Source organism: Ranitomeya variabilis, chromosome 5, assembly GCF_051348905.1.
Source record: "Ranitomeya variabilis isolate aRanVar5 chromosome 5, aRanVar5.hap1, whole genome shotgun sequence".
NCBI classification, from domain to species: Eukaryota; Metazoa; Chordata; class Amphibia; order Anura; family Dendrobatidae; genus Ranitomeya; species Ranitomeya variabilis.
In genome coordinates, this window is record NC_135236.1 from 441,838,882 (window position 1) to 441,855,438 (window position 16,557).

At 42.0% G+C, this 16,557-nt stretch overlaps 1 protein-coding gene across 2 annotated transcripts in view; it reads left to right on the plus strand.

Moving 5' to 3' along the window:
- The window catches only part of TAFA2 (TAFA chemokine like family member 2), a 504,871-nt gene that overhangs the window by 379,997 nt on the left and 108,317 nt on the right, over positions 1-16,557 (plus strand). The window contains exon 3 of one of the 2 annotated variants that reach the window (XM_077265374.1): positions 7,360-7,466. In XM_077265374.1, coding sequence (XP_077121489.1) covers positions 7,361-7,466 — 106 coding nt within the window. In that variant the 5' untranslated portion in view covers position 7,360. Of the gene's footprint in view, positions 1-7,343; positions 7,467-16,557 lie in introns of both variants that reach the window. The other variant, XM_077265373.1, reaches the window with a different exon arrangement.

Genomic DNA, 16,557 nt, shown 5'->3' on the forward strand with positions numbered 1-16,557 from the left:
TAGACTCTAGCTTTTAGAATCCCTCTCTTAACTCCTCCCACCAGCTAGCTTTTCATTGGCTAATAGTGTTGAGCATTCCGATACTGCAAGTATCGGGTATCGGCCGATACTTGCTGTATCGGAATTCCGATACCGAGATCCGATATTTTTGTGATATCGGGTATCGGTATCGAAACAACATTAATGTAAAAATGTGTAAAAGAGAGAATTAAAATAAAAAATATTGCTATACTCACCTCTCCGACGCAGCCTGCACCTTACCGAGGGAAGCGGCAGCGTTCTTTGTTTAAAATTTGCGCTTTTCTTTCCTTTACGTGACTCCCGGCTTGTGATTGGTTGCGTGCCGCCCATGTGACCGGCACGCAACCAATCACAGCAAGCCGTGACGTAATTTCAGGTCCTTCAGGATTTTAAAATTACGTTCCGGCGTTGTGATTGGTTGCGTCGCAGTCACATGGGAGACGCAACCAATCACAGCAAGCCGTGACGTAATTTCAGGTCCTTAAGGATTTTAAAATTACGTCCCGGCTTTGTGATTGGTTGCGTCGCAGTCACATGGGAGACGCAACCAATCACAAGCCGTGACGTCACGGGAGGCTGGACACGCGCGCATTTTAAAATGGGCGCGTGTCCAGCCTCCCGTGACGTCCCGGCTTGTGATTGGTTGCGCCGCGATCAACCAATCACAAGCCGGGAGGCTGGACACGCGCCCATTTTAAAAAGCGCGCGTGTCCAGCCTCCCGTGACGTCACGGCTTGTGATTGGTTAATGGCGGCCATGTTGCCGGGACGCGGACCAATCACAGCAAGCCGTGACGTAATTTCGTCACGGCTTGCTGTGATTGGTCCGCGTCCCGGCAACATGGCGCCGTGACCAATCATAAGCCGGGACGTCACTGGAGGCTGGACACGCGCGCTTTTTAAAATGGGCGCGTGTCCAGCCTCCCATGACGTCCCGGCTTGTGATTGGTCCGCGTCCCGGCAACATGGCCGCCATTAACCAATCACAAGCCGGGACGTCATGGGAGGCTGGACACGCGCCCATTTTAAAAAGCGCGCGTGTCCAGCCTCCAGTGACGTCCCGGCTTATGATTGGTCACGGCGCCATGTTGCCGGGACGCGGACCAATCACAGCAAGCCGTGACGAAATTACGTCACGGCTTGCTGTGATTGGTCCGCGTCCCGGCAACATGGCCGCCATTAACCAATCACAAGCCGTGACGTCACGGGAGGCTGGACACGCGCGCTTTTTAAAATGGGCGCGTGTCCAGCCTCCCATGACGTCCCGGCTTGTGATTGGTTAATGGCGGCCATGTTGCCGGGACGCGGACCAATCACAGCAAGCCGTGACGTAATTTCGTCACGGCTTGCTGTGATTGGTCCGCGTCCCGGCAACATGGCCGCCCTGACCAATCACAAGCCGGGACTTCACGTAACCAAGTAAAAGCGCGAATTTTAAACAAACAACGCTGCCGGTTCCCTCGCTGAGGTCCAGGCTGCGTCGGAGGGTGAGTATAGCGATATTTTTTATTTTAATTCTTTCTTTTACACATTTATATGGATCCCAGGGCCTGAAGGAGAGTTTCCTCTCCTTCAGACCCTGGGAACCATCAGGAATACCGTCCGATACTTGAGTCCCATTGACTTGTATTGGTATCGGGTATCGGTATCGGATTGGATCCGATACTTTGCCGGTATCGGCCGATACTTTCCGATACCGATACTTTCAAGTATCGGACGGTATCGCTCAACACTATTGGCTAACTCTTCCTATCTTCTCTGTCATCTAAATCTGAATCTGACTCTATTGTGCCCCCCACAGTCCTAAATCCTACATAACCCTTACTGAACACTATACTTAGCTGTATCACTACATATCCCTAGCTCTATCCCTCACACCTAGAGACATATAAACATTACTTGCACAATGTATAAACACAAGTACATTGGTCAACACACTAGAATAGAATCAAATGCTACCACATTACACTGTACACATATCAAAACATATAAACCGTACCCGGTTTTATTCCACTGGAATGCACAGGAACGCAGGGCCCAAACCAGCCACCTGCACACCTCCTACGGTAGAGAGACAGTGCATTTATCTAGTAAGAGTTTCTCAGCATAGTATTGTATTCCCATCTATACTGCTCATTAATACTAAAATATCTTCCAATTTTATGTTTTTTTCTAAACATAGCCAGGAGAGCAGGAATCCATCATCTCTTTGAGAGCTGTGTATGAGAGATATCAAAGCCCCTTGTCTCCATCCCACAGTTTAGAGAAAAATGTTTCCTGTAGATGGGAAATCTAGTGAAAATACAAGATACAAGCTATAGAATTGCAAGAAATAGTGTGATTCCTTCTGTGCACACACATGACAGCTATATTTGCAAAGTCACATGAAACAACAAGTGCAATTTAAATGTCACAGTCAATAATTGGATAAGAGTATCATCTTTGAAAACTCCTCTCAAACAGTTTTTTGAATTTTAGATTGGATAAGCATAGTATCTAAGGCTACCAGGGAGGTAACGAAATGCAAAATGGAAATGGGATCGTGCAACTTTCTCAGTAAATAACAGCCATGTTATAAAACAGTCATCTGCTGCTAACAGAAGTGAGGGAAGCTGAGCTCCACTCACTACTTTTAACCATTTAAATGCTGCTGTCGGTCTTTGACCCCAACAGTAAAAGTGTGTGAACTTGGAAAAGTGCTGTTTTATGTGTCTATTGGGCCCCCATGACGCAATTGCATGGGTTACTATGGCAGCCGGAGGTTTTCTGAAATCTCTCGTATCCGCCATGATGGTTTTTGTGTGAAGATGAGCATGAAGCTAGCATTCATAGGAGACTGTAATTTTTACTATATTCTGCAATAATGCAATATTGTTGTATATAGTAAAAGTGATCAAACAATCACAGGTTCAAATATACTAAATGTACTAATACTAAAGTACAAATTAAAAACCAATGTTTTTCTAAATATAAAAAAGCATACAAATCACCTTCCTTTTCTCCATTAAACTTAAAAATTAAAAAAATAAACATATTTAGTATCACCACATCCATAAAAATGCAGTCAATCAAAATATAAAATTACTTAACATGATCAGTAAACTCTATAATGAGAATAAAATCGAAAGGATATTATTGGGTTTCTTTTTTATCGCCACAACACAAAGTGTAATTTCTGTCGCAAAATGGTCTTAATAAAAACACCAGTTTGCCTTGCAAAACAACAGTCAGCCAGTTTCATTAACTTAAAAATGAAACTGTTATGGGTCTTGGAAAATAGAGAAATTTTAATTTTACGAATTTCATTTTTTTTACCACTTAAATAAAAAAACAATACAAGTTTGGTATTGCTATAATAATACTGTCCTGTTGAATTTTCTTGACAAGTCATTTTTTTCATACAGTAACAACTGTAAAGGCAAATCGCACAAAAAACTGGCGAAATTCAGCTTTTATTTTTTGCAATTTCAACACACGTGTTTTTTTTTTTTTTCATTTTCCAGTACATTGAATGATGCATTCAAAATGAATACTTGTCTTGAAAAGATCTAATTTGGCTATGTCGAAGACAAAATTAAAAAGTTATAGCTTTTTAAAAAGTGGAGGAAAAAATGAAAACGTATAACTGAATATCGTCATGTTGATAAAGGGTTAAAATTTAATTTCCATGTCATTTAAAAATATATCATATTAAACATGAAAGAATTCTAAAGGTGTGCTTTCAATTTTGGGTAACAGAATTTCTTTCCCCTCTTTTGTCGCCATGCAAATTGGTCCGAGCACGTACCTCAAATGTACGGACTGGGCGTGGGTCTCCTCACCCGAAAATGACAGCCTCATAGAAATATATGAAGCTATCAAGCTTGGAAAGCAGTTGCCAGTCACATTTTGGTTCGAAATTGGACCGAGATCCATAGACATCTGCACGAACCCATAAAGTGTCTTATTATGCAAGGTCTTGCCACTTGCCAGTGTTTGATCTTGGTCTTCTGTGAACATGGCCACCAGCCTCCAGCAAAACACATAAACTTATCAGGACAAGAAATCACAGTTTCCTGTTTTGAAATAACACTTTCAATATTTTAAGTAAAAAAATATTGTAGGTCAGTAGCATGTTCTCTGAGAAGAAATTTACATTGCTCTTAACAGTATAAAGTATATCAAGATAGTAAACAAAATAGTTTTGTCAAGATTTATATGTAGTTTACTAGTAAAGTATAAGAAAACTTGATATAATTTTTTTACTGCAAGTAGAAACAATGCTTCTGGGCAGTAAATGCCAAGTCGATAAACCACTAAAGGATGCTTATATGGAGGAGATTAAACTTTTTTAACTGCCAGCCTTCAGGAATTTTTTTTTACATTTATATACTGCATATTCTGCTGGTGTTTTATAGAGTAGGCTTTAACGATTTCTATTTGTATTACATGCTATAAAAGCTGCTAGAAATACTCCAGTAAACCTTTACAATATCATTCTGACATATGTATTTAAAGTTTTCAAGGATTATCCAAAAGTTACGGAAGGATTATTATTCCGCTGAATCAACTCCTTAATTACTTCTGTCACAGATTCAGACCTAGTAAAATCCGATTAATTTTCCATATACAGTAAGTTGCTTAAAATGTTTTTCACAGATAATTATTGAAATACATTCAAGATAATAACTGAAATAATTGAAGTCACTTCTCATGCAATGCACGGCTGCCCAAATATTATTTATCTTTCGGCACAAATTTTGAGATTTGAGTATGAATAGAGTGGCGGAAAATGAACAAAATCTGTGAAAAAAAGCACCACTGTCAATAGAAAGAGTTACAATTCTTTCAGTTGACAACTCAATAGCTTTCCTGAATCAGAGTTTAATTTATTCTCCAAAAATGAAGTTTAACTACCTAAAAGATTCTGTTATGAGTAAATATGGTTTGCAACAAATCATAATAATCAAAATTTTGATTAGATGTAAATTACATTTTAGTTTACATTTGTTTTACATACAAATGTAAACAATGTAATAATCTACCACTTATGGGAGAATTATGCCAGGAATTCTCTTCTTTCCTTCAGCGGATAAATTTGGTAAGATTGTAGCCCCTGGTACCGGTAATTCCAGTTCAGAGTGGACTTCTTCACAACATGTTTAAGGAATAGCAGAGAGAGAACTACATGCTTGTCCTTGAAATTATGTTGATTATTTTCCTGAACAAAAGCAAAGCAAAAGAACACAAAAAAAAATCCAAAAACATAGTAGAAAAAAGGCAACCATATTAACTAACACAGGTCACAAAACCAATGCACTACAGCAGTGTTCCCCAACTCCAGTCTTCAAGAACCAGATCATGTTTAACGTCGGTGTCCCTGCATACCTCTGCTTCTCTCTCTCGGCATTGGCGCTGACTTACAGCCCGGGCCACCCTGTTGTGTCCCCTACTCTGGCTCGGTGCGCATGACTCTGCTCTCCTGGCAGCACACTTAAGGTGCGTGCAAGCAAACTCTCGGTCTCTTAAAGAGAAAGCACAATCCTATGTGTCTCCAGCAAATAGCTGGGAGGTGCTTAGTACTTAAGGCACCTCCACCTGTAGGCAGGTGCTCGGTCAACAATTACATTTTGGCAGTCTCCTAGCTGCAAGTCTGTTGTCAGGTCCCTGAATCTGCATCTGTTCTAGTAACTGTTCCAGTCTGATCTGAGAGTGAATGCGAGGCTGAGAGAGCTTCTCGCTGTAAAACCGAGATCTTTTCTGGGGGAAGAAGAACCAATCCCTGGGATGAGTCGAGTATCATTCCTAGAAGGGAAATTATACTTTAAAACCAGAAACAGTATCTGCCGTACCTGAGCCTGCAGCCGCTCTGGTTATACCTGAATCTGAAATTGCTTCAGCAGTACCTGAACCCAATCTGGTTGTATGTGAACCTGACACCGCACCTGCAATATCTGAGCCTAAAACTACTCTGGCGGTACCTGAACTTGAAACTGCTCTGGCGGTAAGTGACGCTAAAACTGCACCTGTGGTATCCAAGCCTGAATCTGCTCCAGTGGTACATAAACATGTACCTGTGCTTACTACCCTGTCGCATCTGTATTAGCACTACTATTTGTTCTACCAGTATCCAGTCACACCATGGACTCCTAGTCTGTCTACTTTCCTAACCCTTGGGGTCAGCTGCAGGTGTACCAGGATCTGACGTAGAGTATGGATCTGGGACCTGACCTGGTGTCCACCTGTGGTGCAAGTCTAACCACACCATCAGGGACTCTAGTGAAAACCCAGGTGGTCACCTAGTCACGCTCCTCCAGGTTATTCCCAGTCCCTGGCGAGTGGGACCACGATACACGTGTGTTACAGTTTGCTCCGGCCATGGACCGCTTTGATTCCAAGACTTCTCCCCTCTTGGAGCTATTCCAAGAGATATTAGGGTCAGTAGGAAAAGCATCCCTGGTCGAAAGTAATTCTTCTCCATCAGAGTTCTGTTTGTGTCAATATCTTATGGAGGTTCATGGTTTGTTGAAACAGCTTACCTAGATTCTGGTGCCGCTGAACATTTCATGCAGCAAGAAGTGGTAGATAGGTACTAAATTTTCATATTTTCAGGATTTCCTTACTATTGCATGGGTTATGGAATTATTGTCCAATAATAAGGTGATTCTAAAAACATGATCTATTGGTGGCTCTTAAGGACGGAAGTTGGGGAACATTGCATTGCACTACAGAATGCAACAGCCTCCTTGGATAAAGACTGAGGGATCAAAGGTGCAAAATACTGATGAAATAACCACTCACATGCCTACCATTCATGGAGGGGGTGATTGCCTAGTTTTAGAATTACACAGGTAAAGCTAGTATAGGGTGTTAGTCACATAGATCTAGTGCACAGTGTCAGTGTCTTTCTTACAGCCCATTGAATATTTTGCCAGTTCAAATGAAAATTGGATAATGTAAAAAATGATCTAAATTTATGAAATATATAATCCACTATTAACATCTTAAAAGCCTTATAGGAGTAGGAGTAGAGTTAGAAGTTGTGTTGAATCATGGATGAACTTACATGAAATGAACAATATTCACTTCTCTTGCCATCACTTTTTCTTTTGATGTTTATTCATATAAGTATAAAGGCAAAGTAATCAACACTACTAGGCAGTAAAAATATGCCATTAGCCTATGGATGGAGCATAGCAGTCCTTCTTCTATATATAATATCAGAATCAACTTCTCAAGTCAACATTCACAATAAATAATGTTCACCTGTATTTAAAAAACTATTATAAAAAAATACCTAGCATAGTAAGAAAAGGGTGATATTGAACAATAATCATTTTGCAGTTTATTTTTGTAACAGAATGAATAGAAGATATCTGCAGAAGGCAACAAAACGGACATTTCTCATAATAATATTTATTGGAAGTCTTTGGGGCAAGTTATCAGTTGGGGCAGTTCATCAAAGAGGTAAGCTGTCTCTTCATATGAAAACAAATTTGTCTTAAATATAAAGGTAATTTGTATGTAAGATATTTATTTTTAATATATAAAAAAAGGATGGATGGGGCATTGTTTTCTAATCTAAAATGTTTTGTTATAACTATTACAAGAGTAGAGCTACATTACATTTATTGCTAGAGTAGAAATAAATGAAATGAATGGAATTGAAAATCTTAAAGAGTTTTTATCTTTAAGAATTACAAAAACAACTTTTCAAATGGTTATATTTGGAGCTATATAATTATTCATGTTGTATACATTTGGTGTTTGCATGTTACCATATGCTAAAATGTAACATTTTTATATATATTTAGAGGCTATGTAGACCTTCGGAAATATTTTTTTCTATTGCTCAGTTGTAGGGTTGAGCGAAACGGGTCGATCATTTTCAAAAGTCGCCGACTTTTGGCTAAGTCGGCGTCTCATGAAACCCGATCCGACCCCTGTGCTTGTCGGCCATGCGGTACGCGACTTTCGCGCCAAAGTCGCGTTTCAATGACGCGAAAAGCGCCATTTCTCAGCCAATGAAGGTGAACGCAGAGTGTGGGCAGCGTGATGACATAGATCCTGGTCCCCACCATCTTAGAGAAGGGCATTGCAGTGATTGGCTTGCTGTCTGCGGCGTCACAGGGGCTATAAAGGGGCGTTCCCGCCGACCGCCATCTTACTGCTGCTGATCTGAGCTTAGGGACAGGTTGCTGCCGCTTCATCAGAAGCAGGGAGAGCGTTAGGCAGGGTCCACTAACCACCAAACCGCTTGTGCTGCAGCGATTTCCACTGTCCAACACCACCTTCGGTGTGCAGGAACAGTGGAAGCTATTTTTTTTTTTTTTTCCCCTCAGCGCTGTAGCTCATTGGGCTGCCCTAGAAGGCTCCGTGATAGCTGTATTGCTGTGTGTACGCCACTGTGGAAACCAACTGCTTTTTTCAAAGCACATATCCTCTTGTTCCTTCCTTTCTGCACAGCTATCTTTTTTGTTTGTCCACACTTTTTATTTAATTTGTGCATCAGTCCACTCCTATTGCTGCCTGCCATACCTGGCTTACATTACTGCAGGGAGATAGTAATTGTAGGACAGTTTTTTTTTTTTTTTTGTTTTTTTTTTGTGGGAGATTAAGATTGGCATTTCTGCTACAGTGCCATCCCTGTGTGTGCCATCTCTCACTGAGTGGGCCATAGAAAGCCTATTTATTTTTTCCGTGATTTGTGTTCTAAAATCTACCTCAACACAGAAACACTACATCAATCAGTGGGAGAAAAATATTGGCCTCAGTCAGGGCTTGTGTGCCACTGCTGTGTGTGCGCTATCTCTCATTCAGTGGGCTATAGCAAGCCTATATTTTTTTTTTTTTTTTTTTTTTTAATATTATTTGGTTTCTAAAGTCTCCCTGAAAAAAAAAAAAAACCTAAAAAAACAGTGGGAGAGTAATATTGCCCTTTCAGCTTGTGTGCCAGTCTTGACTCCTGGGTGTGCCACCTCTCTCCCTCTCATTCAGTGGGCCATAGAAAGCCTATTTATTTTTTTTTTTAAATATTATTGGGTTTCTAAAGTCTCCCTGAAAAAACAAAAAATACATAAAAAAACAGTGGGAGAGTAATATTGCCCTTTCAGCTTGTGTGCCAGTCTTGACTCCTGGGTGTGCCACCTCTCTCCCTTTCATTCAGTGGGCCATAGAAAGCCTATTTTTTTTTTTTTTAATATTATTTGGTTTCTAATTCTCCCTGAAAAAAAAAAAAAAACCTAAAAAAACAGTGGGAGAGTAATATTGCCCTTTCAGCTTGTGTGCCAGTCTTGACTCCTGGGTGTGCCACCTCTCTCCCTTTCATTCAGTGGGCCATAGAAAGCCTATTTATTTTTTTTTTTAAATATTATTGGGTTTCTAAAGTCTCCCTGAAAAAACAAAAAAAACCTAAAAAAACAGTGGGAGAGTAATATTGCCCTTTCAGCTTGTGTGCCAGTCTTGACTCCTGGGTGTGCCACCTCTCTCCCTCTCATTCAGTGGGCCATAGAAAGCCTATTTATTTTTTTTTTTAAATATTATTGGGTTTCTAAAGTCTCCCTGAAAAAAACAAAAAATACATAAAAAAACAGTGGGAGAGTAATATTGCCCTTTCAGCTTGTGTGCCAGTCTTGACTCCTGGTTGTGCCACCTCTCTCTCTCTAATTGTGGGCCATAGAAAGCCTTTTTTTTTTTTTAAAATATTATTGGGTTTCTAAAGTCTCCCTGAAAAAACAAAAAAAACCTAAAAAAACAGTGGGAGAGTAATATTGCCCTTTCAGCTTGTGCGCCAGTCTTGACTCCTGGTTGTGCCACCTCTCTCTCTCTAATTGTGGGCCATAGAAAGCCTTTTTTTTTTTTTTAAATATTATTGGGTTTCTAAAGTCTCCCTGAAAAAACAAAAAAAACCTAAAAAAACAGTGGGAGAGTAATATTGCCCTTTCAGCTTGTGTGCCAGTCTTGACTCCTGGGTGTGCCACCTCTCTCCCTCTCATTCAGTGGGCCATAGAAAGCCTATTTATTTTTTTTTTTAAATATTATTGGGTTTCTAAAGTCTCCCTGAAAAAAACAAAAAATACATAAAAAAACAGTGGGAGAGTAATATTGCCCTTTCAGCTTGTGTGCCAGTCTTGACTCCTGGGTGTGCCACCTCTCTCCCTCTCATTCAGTGGGCCATAGAAAGCCTTTTTTTTTTTTGGTTTTTTTAATATTATTTGGTTTCTAAAGTCTCCCTGAAAAAAACAAAAAAAACATAAAAAACAGTGGGAGAGTAATATTGCCCTTTCAGCTTGTGCGCCAGTCTTGACTCCTGGTTGTGCCACCTCTCTCTCTCTAATTGTGGGCCATAGCAAGCCTTTTTTTTTTTTTAAAATATTATTGGGTTTCTAAAGTCTCCCTGAAAAAACAAAAAAAACCTAAAAAAACAGTGGGAGAGTAATATTGCCCTTTCAGCTTGTGTGCCAGTCTTGACTCCTGGGTGTGCCACCTCTCTCCCTCTCATTCAGTGGGCCATAGAAAGCCTATTTATTTTTTTTTTTAAATATTATTGGGTTTCTAAAGTCTCCCTGAAAAAAACAAAAAATACATAAAAAAACAGTGGGAGAGTAATATTGCCCTTTCAGCTTGTGTGCCAGTCTTGACTCCTGGGTGTGCCACCTCTCTCCCTCTCATTCAGTGGGCCATAGAAAGCCTTTTTTTTTTTTGGTTTTTTTAATATTATTTGGTTTCTAAAGTCTCCCTGAAAAAAACAAAAAAAACATAAAAAACAGTGGGAGAGTAATATTGCCCTTTCAGCTTGTGCGCCAGTCTTGACTCCTGGTTGTGCCACCTCTCTCTCTCTAATTGTGGGCCATAGCAAGCCTTTTTTTTTTTTAAAAATATTATTGGGTTTCTAAAGTCTCCCTGAAAAAACAAAAAATACATAAAAAAACAGTGGGAGAGTAATATTGCCCTTTCAGCTTGTGTGCCAGTCTTGACTCCTGGGTGTGCCACCTCTCTCCCTTTCATTCAGTGGGCCATAGAAAGCCTATTTATTTTTTCCGTGATTTGTGTTCTAAATTCTACCTCAACACAAAAACACTACATCAATCAGTGGGAGAAAAATATTGGCCTCAGTCAGGGCTTGTGTGCCACTGCTGTGTGTGCTATCTCTCATTCAGTGGGCTATAGCAAGCCTATTTTTTTTTTTTTTTTTTTTTTTTTAATATTATTTGGTTTCTAAAGTCTCCCTGAAAAAAAAAAAAAACCTAAAAAAACAGTGGGAGAGTAATATTGCCCTTTCAGCTTGTGTGCCAGTCTTGACTCCTGGGTGTGCCACCTCTCTCCCTCTCATTCAGTGGGCCATAGAAAGCCTATTTATTTTTTTTTTTAAATATTATTGGGTTTCTAAAGTCTCCCTGAAAAAACAAAAAATACATAAAAAAACAGTGGGAGAGTAATATTGCCCTTTCAGCTTGTGTGCCAGTCTTGACTCCTGGGTGTGCCACCTCTCTCCCTTTCATTCAGTGGGCCATAGAAAGCCTATTTTTTTTTTTTTTAATATTATTTGGTTTCTAATTCTCCCTGAAAAAAAAAAAAAAACCTAAAAAAACAGTGGGAGAGTAATATTGCCCTTTCAGCTTGTGTGCCAGTCTTGACTCCTGGGTGTGCCACCTCTCTCCCTCTCATTCAGTGGGCCATAGAAAGCCTATTTATTTTTTTTTTTAAATATTATTGGGTTTCTAAAGTCTCCCTGAAAAAACAAAAAATACATAAAAAAACAGTGGGAGAGTAATATTGCCCTTTCAGCTTGTGTGCCAGTCTTGACTCCTGGGTGTGCCACCTCTCTCCCTTTCATTCAGTGGGCCATAGAAAGCCTATTTTTTTTTTTTTTAATATTATTTGGTTTCTAATTCTCCCTGAAAAAAAAAAAAAAACCTAAAAAAACAGTGGGAGAGTAATATTGCCCTTTCAGCTTGTGTGCCAGTCTTGACTCCTGGGTGTGCCACCTCTCTCCCTCTCATTCAGTGGGCCATAGAAAGCCTATTTATTTTTTTTTTTAAATATTATTGGGTTTCTAAAGTCTCCCTGAAAAAACAAAAAATACATAAAAAAACAGTGGGAGAGTAATATTGCCCTTTCAGCTTGTGTGCCAGTCTTGACTCCTGGGTGTGCCACCTCTCTCCCTTTCATTCAGTGGGCCATAGAAAGCCTATTTTTTTTTTTTTTTTTAATATTATTTGGTTTCTAATTCTCCCTGAAAAAAAAAAAAAAACCTAAAAAAACAGTGGGAGAGTAATATTGCCCTTTCAGCTTGTGTGCCAGTCTTGACTCCTGGGTGTGTCACCTCTCTCCCTCTCATTCAGTGGGCCATAGAAAGCCTATTTATTTTTTTTTTTAAATATTATTGGGTTTCTAAAGTCTCCCTGAAAAAACAAAAAATACATAAAAAAACAGTGGGAGAGTAATATTGCCCTTTCAGCTTGTGTGCCAGTCTTGACTCCTGGGTGTGCCACCTCTCTCCCTCTCATTCAGTGGGCCATAGAAAGCCTTTTTTTTTTTTGGTTTTTTTAATATTATTTGGTTTCTAAAGTCTCCCTGAAAAAAACAAAAAAAACATAAAAAACAGTGGGAGAGTAATATTGCCCTTTCAGCTTGTGCGCCAGTCTTGACTCCTGGTTGTGCCACCTCTCTCTCTCTAATTGTGGGCCATAGAAAGCCTTTTTTTTTTTTTTTTTTAATATTATTTGGTTTCTAAAGTCTCCCTGAGAAAAAAAAATAAATAAATTAGGTGGGAGATTAATATTGACATTAGTGCTTGAGTGACAGTCCTGCGTGTGTGTCATCTCTGTGATTTTGTGCCACAGAAAACAGAGTGTGTAACATTGTGCCTGATTTTCCTTGTGGTCTCACCAACCTGTTAAGGGATATTGAAATCATACTGAAGTTATAGCTCACCGTGTAAGTTGTTTGATAGCAACAAATAAAGTTACTTTGGTTAAGATTTTAAAACAATGAGGAAGTCTGGTGCAAGAGGTCGTCGTGGGCGTTCATTGTCAGCTGGTAATGATGGTAGTGGTAGTGGAGCATCAGGTGGTCGTGGGGATAAAAATATTCCACCTAAGTCTGGAGCTGTGGAGCCAGTTTCGTCGTCAGGCTACACAAGGCCTCGAACGCTCTCTTTTCTGGGAGTAGGAAAACCGCTTTTAAAGGCGGAGCAGCAACAGCAAGTTTTGGCTTACATTGCAGACTCAGCCTCTAGCTCTTTTGCCTCCTCTTCCGAAACTGGTAAATGTAAAAGCAGCGCGTCGCTTGTGGATGTTCACGGTCAGGGACAAGTCGCTTCCTTGTCCTCCTCAGCAAAAACTACAACAAGAGAGAAGGATGCAGCAGGCGACACAACGGGTCACTCCATGGAGCTCTTTACACATACCGTCCCTGGCTTAGAAAGTGAAACATTTAACAGGCCATGCCCATTACAAGTATATTCTGACATGGAGTGCACTGATGCACAGCCACAGCCAGAGTACTATGCTGCTCCTTTGACTCAGACCACCACATTGCCCTCTCAGGGTACAGATCCACAATCAGACCCTGATGAGACTATGTTGCCCCGCCACGAACGCTATACCACCGACCGACACAGTGACACAGACGAAGTTGCACACGAGCTCGAAGAGGAGGTAATAGATGACCCAGTTATTGACCCCGATTGGCAGCCATTGGGGGAACAGGGTGCAGGCGGCAGTAGTTCAGAAGCGGAGGTGGAGGAGGGGCCGCAGCAGGCATCAACATCGCAACAGGTTCCATCTGCCGGGCCCGTATCTGGACCAAAACGCGTGTCAAAGCCAAAACCTGTTGGAGCACAGCGTTGCCATCCGGTTAAAGCTCAGTCTGCAATCCCTGAAAAGGGATCAGAGTCTAGGAAGAGTGCAGTCTGGCATTTTTTTAAACAACATCCAACTGATCAGCGCAAAGTCATCTGTCAAAAATGTTCAACTAGCTTAAGCAGAGGTCAGAATCTGAAAAGTCTAAATACTAGTTGCATGCATAGACACTTAACCACCATGCATTCTCAAGCCTGGACTAACTACCAAACGTCCCTCAAGGTTGTAGCACCCTCGGCCAATGAAGCTAGTCAGCAACGCAACATCCCTTCCGTCACTGTAAGGCCACCATTTTCCGCACCACCGGCAGTATCTGTGCAGGTTTCTTTGCCAGCCAAAAGCAGTCAGGGTCAGGGAATCACCAGTTTTGTAGGAGGAAATATTGCATGTAGGGCACCGGCGGAAACAATACCGTCTCCAACCGTCTCTCAGTCTGCCATGTCCACCGGCACACCCGAAAGTTCCACGATCTACAGCTCTCCAGTCCAGCTCACCCTACATGAGACTCTGGTTAGAAAAAGGAAGTACTTATCCTCGCATCCGCGTACACAGGGTTTTAACGGCCACATAGCTAGACTAATCTCGTTAGAGATGATGCCCTACCGGTTAGTTGAAAGCGAAGCTTTCAAAGCCCTGATGGAGTACGCTGAACCACGATACGAGCTACCCAGTCGACACTTTTTTTCCAGAAAAGCCATCCCAGCCCTGCACCAGCATGTTAAACAGCGCATCGTCCATGCACTCAGGCAATCTGTGAGTACAAAGGTGCACCTGACTACAGATGCATGGACCAGTAGGCATGGCCAGGGACGTTATGTGTCCATCACGGCACACTGGGTGAATGTGGTGGATGCAGGGTCCACAGGCGACATCAATTTAGGGACAGTTGTGCCTAGCCCACGGTCTAGGAAACAGTTGGCTGTAGGCGTTCGCACCCCCTCCTCCTCCTCCTCGTCCTCCTGCAGAAGCTACAGCTCTTCCACAGAACGCAGTCGGCCAACCACTCCATCGGCAGATGACACTGTTGCACACCAGTTGTCCCATTATGGGCCAGCTACTGCCAAGCGTCAGCAGGCTGTATTGGCTATGAAGTGTTTGGGCGACAACAGACACACCGCGGAAGTTCTGTCCGAGTTCTTGCAACAAGAAACGCAGTCGTGGCTGGGCACAGTAGATCTTGAGGCAGGCAAGGTAGTGAGTGATAACGGAAGGAATTTCATGGCTGCCATCTCCCTTTCCCAACTGAAACACATTCCTTGCCTGGCTCACACCTTAAACCTGGTGGTGCAGTGCTTATTGAAAACTTATCCTGGGTTCTCCGACCTGCTCCTCAAAGTGCGTGCACTTTGCTCACATATCCGACGTTCGCCTGTACACGCCAGCCGTATGCAGACCTATCAGCGGTCTTTGAACCTTCCCCAGCATCGCCTAATCATAGACGTTGCAACAAGGTGGAACTCAACACTGCACATGCTTCAGAGACTGTGCGAACAGAGGCGTGCTGTTATTTATTTGTGGGAGGATACACGGGCAGGCAGTAGGATGGCAGACATGGAGTTGTCAGGTGTGCAGTGGTCGAAGATACAAGACATGTGTCAAGTCCTTCAGTGTTTTGAGGAATGCACACGGCTGGTTAGTGCAGACAACGCCGTAATAAGCATGAGCATCCCCCTAATGCGTCTGCTGATGCAAAGTTTGACGCACATAAAGGAGCAGGCGTCTGCACCAGAGGAAGAGGGAAGCCTTGATGACAGTCAGCCATTGTCTGGTCAGGGCAGTGTACAGGACGAGGTAGCGGGCGAAGAGGAGGTGGAGGACGAGGAGGATGATGGGGATGAGTATATTTTTAATGCGGAAACTTTCACGGGGGCACAGGAAATTGGTTGCGTGTCACGGCCGGGTTCTGGTTTTTTGAGGGACACAAGTGACGTAGATTTGCCTGCAACTGCCCCTCAACCAATCACAACCGGAGATTTGACAAGTGGAACTTTGGCCCACATGGCGGATTATGCCTTACGTATCCTACAAAGGGACACACGCATTACGAAAATGATGAACGATGACGATTACTGGTTGGCCTGCCTCCTTGATCCACGCTATAAAGGCAAATTGCAAAATATTATGCCACATGAGAACTTGGAACTAATATTAGCAACCAAACAATCAACTCTTGTTGACCGTTTGCTTCAGGCATTCCCAGCACACAGCGCACGTGATCGTTCTCACACGAGCTCCAGGGGGCAGCAGACTAGGAGTGTTAGGGGTGCACACATCAGAAGTGGCGTTGGACAGAGGGGTTTTCTGACCAGGTTGTGGAGTGATTTTGCTATGACCGCAGACAGGACAGGTACTGCTGCATCAATTGAAAGTGACAGGAGACAACATTTGTCCAGTATGGTTACTAACTATTTTTCATCCCTTATCGATGTTCTCCCTCAACCGTCATTCCCATTTGATTACTGGGCCTCCAAATTAGACACCTGGCCAGAATTGGCAGAATATGCATTGCAGGAGCTTGCTTGCCCGGCAGCAAGTGTCCTATCAGAAAGAGTATTCAGTGCTGCAGGGTCAATATTAACCGAAAAAAGGACTCGTCTGGCTACCCAAAATGTTGACGATCTAACATTCATTAAAATGAACCACAACTGGATTTCAAAATCTTTTGCCCCACCTTGCCCGGCCGACACCTAGCT